The 11404-nt window shown below is 32.8% G+C and overlaps 1 protein-coding gene across 3 annotated transcripts in view; it reads right to left on the bottom strand.

Annotated features, from left to right (window-relative positions):
* Positions 1-11404, bottom strand: part of LOC117172551 (stromal interaction molecule homolog) — a 97893-nt gene that overhangs the window by 17375 nt on the left and 69114 nt on the right. For all 3 annotated transcript variants that reach the window (XM_033360599.1, XM_033360601.1, XM_033360600.1), the window contains 5 exons: positions 10321-10460; positions 2757-2876; positions 2303-2415; positions 2110-2225; positions 1821-1990 (listed from right to left, as the gene is read on the bottom strand). In XM_033360599.1, coding sequence (XP_033216490.1) covers positions 1821-1990; positions 2110-2225; positions 2303-2415; positions 2757-2876; positions 10321-10460 — 659 coding nt within the window. The remainder of the gene's footprint in view (positions 1-1820; positions 1991-2109; positions 2226-2302; positions 2416-2756; positions 2877-10320; positions 10461-11404) is intronic.

The following is an 11404-nucleotide window of genomic DNA, read 5'->3' as shown; positions in this document are numbered from 1 at the left end:
GTATTAGAATAATTTCCGGTATTTGTTGTCTTTGTGTTTAGGATACTACCAAGAATCCAGTTAGACATTCGCGAGGACGCGACCAAGGTCAGGAAGGCCGACATTAAGTTCCGTAACGCAAACTCAAGGCAGATGACGCCACCTCTACTGGCGCCAAAGGATGCACGCTTTTTTATCAATCCATATTAATATTTTTTCTTTTTCCTACTACATATATTTCTTATATTTTTTATTATTTATAATATCTATTTATAAGTGATCTTGTTTTCTTCATATATTATTCATTATCTCAAAAATACTCACACGACGCAACACGTGATTGTAACTGTGGCAAACGAAAACACGACACGCAACCGAGTCAAGGTTACAGAATAGAATCAGAAACGACACAACAAATTGACAATAAAAACCAGTCATGTGCGGCGAAGCATACATTAAAAAAGAAAGACAACAGAATCCGTGAAAAAAGCGATAGTTCATAGATAAAAAAATCTGCCCGCTGCGCGGGCACATTGTGTTCGAACGCTGAGCACTCGGTCTTTACATTTCTCCCACATTCGTGCACAGAGCTTTCAAAATTAAAGATCAATGAATCGACTCGATTTTGCCCAAAATGTCAAATTTTCTACATTATGCTCAACACTTTTATATGAAATATGATACATTTTTATGCACCTCTGTCTGGGATTGGGTATTTATATTTTTCAAAAAAAAGGACAAATTGTATTTATCGTGATTACTTTAATATTTGTTTCTTATTTTGTATTAAATTTTATTCTTAGCTGCGCTGAAACATGTATCATTTTAATAAATTTCTATCATTACAATTCATAAGTTGCATGGAAATTGAAACAGTCTTATTCTTATTACATGTTTTTTTTTATTTTTAATCTTATTTCTTACGATTTTTCTTACGTTTTTCCACCCTTGACTTTTACTCCTATCGCGCTTTTTTTCTGCAAATGTTCATTTTCGTTTGGTTTTTTTTTTCAGAAAATGTTATAAATTTGTTAATTCTTATTTTATAAAAAAAAACTAATGGGTATAAATAGTTCGTATTTTGATCTACCATAAATAGGTGTCGAAAAACATTTCAAATATTAAAAAAAAGTGGTCTCCAAAATTTTCAACATGCTCTGACTTTTAAAAATTTCTTTTAAAAAAAGCTGTTTGGTGAACTCGCCCTTTCTTTTCATAGCCTTAAAAAGTGTGCCAAAGGGGAATCCAATCGAATAATTTCTTTCAAAAGTTACCGTGTTTACGTACTACAACGAAACAACAACACCGACAGACAGACACCGACGTAAAAACTATTTTTTCTGGCTCAGGGGGTTTCAAAACGTCGAAATTTGATGAAATCGGCGAAACACATTTTTCACTTAAAACCAATAACTTCTCATTAGGATGAGAACGTAAAAAAATGGGAATAACCGACGAAAAGAACGCCACTTACACTAACGAAAAATTCGGATTTAGATTCCTAGCTACTCTATTCTGAAACCTTATCAGGTTTCCAGCTAACTTGATTGTTTCTTATTTTTTACGTATCCATATATTATTTACGCTCCTTTCCTAGCTAACTTGATTGTTTCTTATGTTTTACGTATCCATATATTATTTACGCTCCTTTCCACGCTTGTATTCCTATCGTCGATCTCTTTATCAGTCTTTCTCTGAAAATCTTCCAATACATCCGTATTTTTCAGTTGATCTAAATTCGATCTTCCTATATTTTCTCTCTTTTTAACTTTTACATTTTAAGATGGTATTAGGCTTTCTACTTCACAGTATGCTTTACTTTAGATACTTCAAATAAATACCTGAAGATCCTCGAGGGCGATTTCAGCCTTGTGCAAACTTTCCATGTCCTTCATCATTCTATAAAGATGTTTCTGCGAGTTCTTTTTCTGCTGATAGGCGTACCAACAACCGATCAGTGCGCCAAACAGAAGAGTTATCAGCACCAAATCTTTGATGCTGTGACCAGTGTCTGTCGAATAAATGATTAAATTAGTCAAACCGAATTATATTTCCTCCAATCTAGAAAAAAAAACTTTTGGACCCCGAAGAAATTATCTAGTAACTCATTCGGATAATATTTTGCTGTACCTTTTGGAGGGCCAAAAAGAACTACATCCATCGCCTTAAGGGCGAGTTTTTGCTTATGAATTGGGTCCTTGATTCCTAAAATATTGCTAAGATAGTGCATGTTGTTCACAGCCAATCTGGATAGAAAATGAATGATTAGAATAGAAAATTTTCTCCGCCTACAAATAAAAATGTCTTGATTTAATAAAATTACCTGGGAAGAGCCGCACCCGTTACTCGATGCTGAATAAAATTAGGAACATATTGAGGAAGCTCGACATTACTTGTCAGCCATTCGGAGGTTTGCTCAATCGTCCAGTTATGGACCTTTAATCCAGATAGAAAAATAAATTATATTAAAAATCTGAACTTATTTTAAATTTCAATAACAAAATTAAATTCTAACATGAATATAATTATTATTCGAATAATGAAATAATATTAACTAATTTAGATTTATTTGATTCATAATGGAAATGAATTGCATTTTAATATTGTAAAATTAACAAATCATGAATAAATTAATAAAAACATACGCTTCATATTAAAATAGATTGAAAACATTTGACAGCTTAAAGAAATTAAAATTCAAAAACTGTAATTTACAAGCATAGAAAAAAGAAAGACTACCCTAAAACTGTTTCCAAACCAATTTTATAAATTAATACCTCTGATCTGAGCCACGCTTCCCACAATTCACGAACGCTAATTTGCATGTCATCATTGTGATGAAAGGCCCTTTGCCTTCGTTCGTAACCAGCTTCATATTGTAGTTCTTCTCTTAAGAACTGTAAAAAAATTAAGGCTAAGATTAAAGTAGATTGATTTCAGAAATGTAGGAAAACGAGTTGAATATCAAACTAAAGCCTAATTTCGAATGTTGAAATTGTGAAAACATTTCGAATTATTTAATTTTAAAAGGTTTCAGCCTTCAATTATTTACATTTGAATGCTTTATACAAAACTGATTATTTTCAAACGCTTACACTGCCCAACATGGATTTTAACACTTGATTCATAATAGCCGATTTTGATAGGTTTTTTTTTTCCAGCAGAAACTGAATCCGAAGAATAAAGTAGAGAATTGGGTCTTGTTTTATCGAGAAAATCGGGATCAAATGTCCCCAAAAACGTGTTTTTCGCCATTTTTGAGGACGTGTAAAAACGTAAAGTAAGCTAATTGACCCTTTTAAGAGGTATCAAATGAAAGCTTAGTTCTTGCCCTTTCGAAGTAAAACCCAAAAAACCTTAAAATGGTCAGACACAGTCTTTGTAAATGTGCGCGCATAAATTGCACTACACGCTTCCCCCTTGGCCATATTCCATACTTTACTTCATTCTTTCTCTTCCTGAAACAAACTATCTTTGTTTTCGCCACATTCATTGTCAGGCCTTTCCCTCTTACTTATTCTTCAAATTCTTTCATTATAGAAAGTTCATTCCACTTTCATTCTCTGCCAGAAGCACCACATCGTCCGCGTACGCACGAACATATTCTCTTATTCCCTACAACTGTACCCCCTTTTCTTTTCTTTTCCATTTTCTCTTTTAGGTGTGCTAACAATATACTAAATAACAACGGACTTAGCGGACATTCTTACCTGAGACCCCTTCCTGTCCAAAAACTATTCTTCTTTCTGTTCCCCTATCCTCACCCTTGTCTCGTCTACGTAAAGACCGCTTTCATCCTGTAAATGAACTCTTTGTCCACCTTCCGTTCTTTCATTGCCCTCCACAGAACTTTCCTATTCACCGAGTCGAAAGCTGCTTTAAAGTTCACGAAAAGAGTGAACAGTTTTAATTTTTTCTGTTCCAGGTTCCTGTTGATTAGTTAATTCAAAACAAAAATATTATCCACTGTTCCCATCATTTTCCTAAATTCTGTTTGATTATGTGGAATAATTTCTTCTTCTTCTACCTGTTCTTCTAATCTCTTCCTGATCACCTCCGCATATATTTTATGAGTTTTATGAGATATCATGAGACACCAAACCTGTTCTCTAATCCATCGACCATCCTTCCCCTCTCCATACCCTATTATATACTCCCCAAATTTCTTCTCTAAAATTTCTTTCGCCAAATTTCAACGCTTCATTCTCCATCCCATCATCTTCTGTCGCCTTGCTCCTCTTTAACTTCTCAATTGCTTGATTAACCTTCTCTCTAGTCACCTCATTCTCACCTTCCATTTCTCCCTCTTTGACCTTTCTACCTTCCCCCTCACCTTGTTATCCACCCCTCCTACTAATTTCTTAAAATATAACGTCCGTTCATCCACACTTATCTCTTCACTGTTCCCTTTCCATCCATTCATTTCTCTATTAATCACCTCCTATTCTCTTCCTTCCTTTATTCCATGTACCTCGCCTTCTCCTCCTGTCGTTTTACATGAAGCAATTTCTCGTGTTCCCCTTTTCTTTGATTATACTCCTTTCTGTCTATCTCTACTCTTCTCCAAATCTTTAACGATAACTTCATACGCTCTTTACCCTCTACACATTCCACATACCACCAACCTCTCTTCCTCACTTGGCCTAATTTCTTTAACTACCTTCTCTAGCCGTCCCCTCATCTTACACAACATTTTATCCAAGCCTCCTCCATCTTCGATCACCGCATTCTCTAGAAGTTATTCTCCTAATTTACTTCTAATTCGACGTTCAATTTTCTCAATTTGAATGAAATAATTTAATCCTATTACCGGTTATTATTGTTCAAAATAAAACAAAAAATCTTCCGCTGCACAGACACATTCTCATCGCGCAGGGCTCGCAAGCATAAGCGCGCCTACGGTGCCCGACTTCTGAATCTCGCGTTTCACGCTCGATAATGTATTTGCTGCGCACTCTGTCTTTCTACTTCACCCACGTTTGTGCACATACCTTTTAAAATTAAAGGTCAAAGCATCAACAACTGCAATTTAGTGATTGTGAATCCTCTTTTGTTGAATCTAATTCGGTTTTGAGGATCACGTATTTCGTGCTTCGCACTCGATATTGTCAAAAATGTGAACTTTTCTACATTATGTTCAACACTATCATATAAAATGTATATTACATTTATTTATCTACCTCGGCCTGGGATTACTAATTCAGATATTAAAAAATGAAGTACAAATTTTATTTATCATGATTACTTTAATATTTGTTGCTTATTTTGCACACAATTTTATTCTCAGCTACCCTAAAAAATGTATCACTTTAATAAATTAATAATATTATTATTGTACCAATAAGCCATTTCCCTTAAGGGTTAGGCGTGAGTTAATCGGTAAGGAAGGGAGTAACGTGGGGGTGGGGGTATTGAGTTTTAGATTGATCTAAAGCTCCCGTGTTATTTGAGTAATTAATACGTTTGTTCCGCCACACTGCTCCGACCCAGGTTGCTGATCAAGCTCTCTAGCTATCACCTCGAGTGAAGTGCCTCACAAAGCCGTCTTGTGAGGTTCTTCATTCGGGCCCATTAGTACCCAAGGTATTTTGTTTCAGACACCATTCAGTCCACTGCCATTCTTTTTATAAACTATTTGTCGCCACGCTTGTCCGTCCTGGCGTCCTTCACGTCCATGCATTTTCTCATGCAAGCTCTTGTGCTTCTATGGCTTCTTATGGATCTTCGAAGTAGGGTCTCATTTAGACATTCCAGCCTTCTTTCCGGGGTCTGCCTCTGGGCACTCTGTCATTTACTTGAACTTGATATAGTACACTTGTTTTGTTAATCGTTCATACAATTCATAATATGCATTTGTATTGAAACAGATGTACTTTCATTCTCTTATTTTTATAATCAAAACTAGTTTTTTTTTTCGTTGCTTGATCGTTCATCCAATCATTTGTTTTTGTTTTTAATTTTTTTTTACGAATAAAACAAAAACCACGTGTCCTATCAAAGAGTGAATAACAAAAAATTTGTAGATCTTTTTGGATGCACAATTTTTGTCGATTCATCTTTTATCTTATCTTGCATAGTTTAACCTTCAAATCGAATTTTTTAATTATTTTTTATGTATCAAAATTAGAATTTTCGATTTTCCAGACAAATAAAAAAGGTTCATTTTCGTTTTTTCTTTGGAATTTTGTATATGCTATAACTCCGGTATTTTTGTATTAGAAAAAGTCATTAGAATAAATTTTTCGTCTTTTTGAGCGCTACTAATTAGTGTTGCCACCGAGCGAGAAATCCCGAGGAACGAGACGAGACGGCACGAGACATACCTACTTGCCTTGGTATTTCTCGTCTCGTTTTGCCTCGTCTCATTCTTCCTCGTCTCGTTGTGTCCTCCCTCGTTTCTCGCCTCGGTTTTTCCGAGGAATGCGACAGATATGCACTAGCAGAGAGAACAGCTCGCGGAAGCATTCGAAGCATTCTTTTGCCACCCTGACGCGCTAATGCTAATTAGCGTTCTTTAATGTATACTTGAAGTCAAAATATAATTATGTATTATATATTTTTGGCCATTACTGATTAATTTGATATCAAACACGACCATGTTTTGACTTTTTCAAAGATTAAACTTCACTCTATTAGTATGCTATGTTTTTAATATATTCTACCAATTATAACAGAATATATGAAACAGAAAGTTGAAAAGATATGCATATTTTTAAGGGCATGTGATACTTACAGTTTCCCCGGCTTTTTCTCCACAAAAATGAAAAATTTTAAGAACTGAATTCGGAGATGCTATAGAATATCATGACGGACGTCCCCAGACTCTTTTTTGAGGGGTAATAACAAAAAAATTTATTGTGCTAAATAAAAATTTTATGCATATGCATTATTTTGAGGTTACATTGTTTTTCATCTCTGCCTTTCCGATAATCTGGAAATTATTTATGAAATAAATTTTTTTATTGCCTACAAACAAGGTCAGTTCCGGGAGATTAGTTACTATGTTTATTTGTAAGTGCAAAGTTTTCGGCCAAAAATATTTTGTAGTTTGGAAGTAACGCTCGGATGAATTGTTACACACATAACCTCGAAATATACACACACGTTATTAGCAATATCAAAAAATTTTATAAAAAAACACAAGAAAAGTGTGTGGGGGCGTCCGTTAGCATGATCGCTATCATTTCTCAGATTTTGAAGGCAAGATATTTCTTATCCTAGGAAAAAAGCCGGGAGAATCTAACACTGAAAAAATCGATACTAATTCCCAAGCGCTATGCACATTAATCACATTTTGATAAATTAAAACTTTTTTGAATTAATCCACAAAAAAAGTGTGTGGGGACGTCCGTTAGCATGTTCGTTATCATTTCCGAAATTTTTAAGACAAAATATTTATTATTCTAGAAAAAAAGCCGGGGGAACCTAAAACTGGTAAAATCGACAATTTTTTAAGTATCACATGCTCAAGTCCTTTGTAGTTTAAAGAATTTAACACTAATTCAATCTTTTATATTTTAAATTAGAATTTAAACATTTTGTGGCGTCTAATTTTAATGTATAATAAGTACTACGTAACAAATAAGCCAGTAATAATACTCATATAAACTCATATGATGATAACACAGTAAGTTTTATAATTCACCCCTACGAAATTCATGTATGTATATATTTGTATATTCATGTATGAAGATGAAATATTTTATAAATCGGAAACGCCTTAGCTCAGGACAAAAGACCCTTCGTTATAGGCCATTGTATTCCCGAGACGTTGAAACAAGAGAAAATTTCTTTAATATACCAGTACATTTTTTGATTTATAAAACATGAAAATATTTCAAATCTTTGAGCAATCCTTTAAATAGATTAAAACCTATACATTTCTTGAAATCTTTTAAAGCGTTTAAATTATATATGTTAGATTTTGAAATTTATATGAAACATTTTTTAATGTTTTTAAATTGTAGAAAAATTGAATTCTTTGTGAATTTTTTAGATACATTTAAAAATCATTGTGAATTTCTTGAAATCTTTCAAATCTTTCTATGATAGATCTTGAAATTTATGTAAAATCGTTTTAATATTTTAAAATTATAGCAAAATTCAATTTTTTGTGTGACTTTTAGAGATATTTCCAAAACCTGATCAATTCTTTGAAAAAGTTATGGTCTCATTATGGTGACTAATAAACAAAAACAACATTCATGATTTTTCCAAAATTCTGCGATTAAACTTTTTTTTATTTTATTCCGACTCACCTGTATACTTCAGATATGAACGTTATAAGGGTCCCCAAAGGAAAATTGTCAGTGATAATGCGTTTCCGAATTAAAACATTTTTACATTCTCATCAGAGAAGGTATTAGATTTGTGTAAAATTTGACTGCCCCAGTTTTTGTCAAATGTCCACATTTAGAGGCCCCCTGAATCTGAAAAACAAGTTTTTACGAATGTGTCTGTCTTTATGTCTGTTTGTATGTCTGTATGTCTGTCTGTGAAAACGATAACTTTTGAAAAAATTAATCTATTAGATTGCCCTGAGATACACTTGTTTAGTGTCCTAAATTAAAAGTCAAGTTCGTTAGCTAGCCATTTTGGATAAAAATTTAAAAAGTGGGCACATTTTGAGTATTTTTGAGACCACTTTGTTCAAAATTAAAAAATTCTTTGTAAGGTTATTCACAGTATTCAAAAAGACGAACAATTCATCCTAATGACTTTTTTCAAAAAATCAAAAATTACCAGAGTTATAGCATTTACAAAGTTCCAAAAAACACACGAAAATGCAAATTTTATGCCAAATAGCGCACGATATGAAAAAAGTCAAGAAAAGAAAAATGTTGCTTTTTGAATGCCCTACGAGATTATCATAAGAACTTTTTGAATTTTCTTGAAAAATCAAAAATTTAAATTTTGACAGCATACAAAATAATGAAAAATCCAAAGATTACATTTTTCGACCAAACTGTACAAAATACGGTAAAAGACGAGTACACCAAAATTTTGCATTTAAGAAAGATCTACAAATTTGTCTATTGTACACTCTTTTAGTCTCCTAAACTAAAGGCCAAGTACGTTAGTCAGCCATTACGGATAAAAATTTAAAAAGTGAGCACTTTTTGAATATTTTTGAGACCATTTTTTCCAAATTCAAGAATTCTCTGTACGGTTATTCATAGTATTTGAAAAGACGAACAATTTATCTAATGAATTTTTTCATCAAATAAAAAATTATTAGAGTTGTAGCATTTACAAAATTCCAAAAAACACACGAAAATGAACCTTTTAAGACAATTAACGGGCGATATTATATACATGAATATACAAATATACATATATGAATATGCAAATAAAGATACATGAATTTCAAGGAGTGAATTATAACATCGACTGTTAGTTACACACTTACGACTTACGACTGTGCAAGTAGTTACGCACATTCGAATTTATAAATGTCCTAACAAACATACTTGAAACTGTACTTCAAAAAATTAAAAATTAAATTAGTAGTAAATTCTTTAAACTCTACATGACTTGAAAATATACCTATATTTTTACCTTCATATATTCTATTCTTATAATTGGCAGAATAGATTTTTTATTGGAAAAAATGATATATTGATACAGTAAAGTTAAATCTGTGAAATGATAAAAAAATAGTCGTGTTTAATATTAAATTAATCAGCAATGGACAAAAAAATATAATTTTTAATCATATTTGTACTTAAACTATTTATCAAAGCACGCGAATTAGTATTAGCGCGACATAATGGCAAAACAATGCTCCTGCGCCCCGTCCGCTCCACCAGCGCACATCTATTCCATTCCTCGGAAAAACCGAGGCGCGACCGCGTAAGGACGAGACGGGACGAGGAAGAAATTGACAAGACAAACCGAGGAATGGGCTCAGGAAAATGAGACGGAACCGAGGAATGAACGAGACGAAAGCGAGCCAGGCTCGATATTTCTCGTTTCGGACGGCATCACTACTACTAATATACATACACAGAATTTTTAAATCATAAAAAAATGGACTCAAAAATTTAAAAAAAGGACTAACTTTTTAATTTTCATTCGAAATGGCTGGTTAACGAACTTGAACTTAAATTCAAAACACTTTAACAGTATACCAAAGGTCAATCCAATCTGCTAATTCTTTCAAAAGTTATCGTGCTAACAAACTAAAAATCTACAGTCACATTACCACATTTGCGAAAATTTGGTTTTCAGGTTAACAGGGTCTCAAAACGCGGACATTAAAAAAACGGGGGGGGGGGGGGGGGGTCAAAATTTACAAAAATATACCTTCTCTAATGGAATGTAATAAAACAAAATACTTACATCATCCGATTCTGAAAGATCGACATTTCCATTGGCATCGTCGTCTAGTTGACTGTGGAGAGACTTGATAGCTTCTAAGCCTAGTCGATCATTTGACGCCATAGTTAGGCACGCGAGGTCATCATTACAAGCTTCCGTACCTAGAAAAATTGAAATTTTTTAGAAAAACAAATTCAGAATATGTAAACTAATTTTCCAAAATTATCTGACTCATCTTAGAACGAACATTTGAATGTAATACATACGCAGAAAGATGTTTAATTACTTTAAAATATAATAAATGAAATTAAGAAATAAACAAGAATTTAAATAGACTTTCTACACAAGCATGTAAAATTATTTTTTTTCTTCAAATTATATGTAAATCATATTTAAAATAAAATTGATGCGGGAAGAGAAATTATATGTCTACTCGCAAAATAAATGTACTTTGACCATTCATTACTTTCTCCAGCTTTGCTTTACTTTACCCATGAACAAGTTGAAAGTTGATGTCATCATGAATGAATAGTAGCAGGAAAATTTTTAGTATTATATATTCGAAAGGTGAAGTTGTGAAGAAAAGGTGACATTGCCAAATATGTGCGTGACTGAAGCTTACAAAAAAAGAAGGATAGTTAATTAAAGGACTAGAATTAAATAACACTAACAGACAGGTTCAGTGCAAAATGTAAGAATTTTTTCCACATGATCTTTTGCAAGAGATAGAACATTTGCTGAAAATATTTTTGAGATACATTTTATTTCAAGATCAAGTAAATTTAAATCTTTTACATTTTAAAGTTTTTAATAAAACAATAGATATCTCAAAGCGATCAAGTTTATAATAAAAATCCTTAATTACATATGCCATAACTTACAATGAACTATTTTGCCGTAACTTGTAATTGTCCCTAATCTAATTGTTTTCATTGTTATTTATTATAATTTTTATTTAGACCGTAGTTACGGGTACCGAAAGTTCAGTCAAAGTAGCTTCAATTTTTCAGTACAAATAGAGCTGGAGAACAGGCTATTTATACCAGAATTTTGGGACAAATACCCAGATTTTTTCTATGAGTGTAGATACTTTCTTTTATTTAAT

Source organism: Belonocnema kinseyi, chromosome 5, assembly GCF_010883055.1.
Source record: "Belonocnema kinseyi isolate 2016_QV_RU_SX_M_011 chromosome 5, B_treatae_v1, whole genome shotgun sequence".
NCBI lineage: Eukaryota > Metazoa > Arthropoda > Insecta > Hymenoptera > Cynipidae > Belonocnema > Belonocnema kinseyi.
The sequence above is the reverse complement of the archived record's forward strand: the minus strand, read 5'-3'. Positions and strand labels throughout refer to the sequence as shown.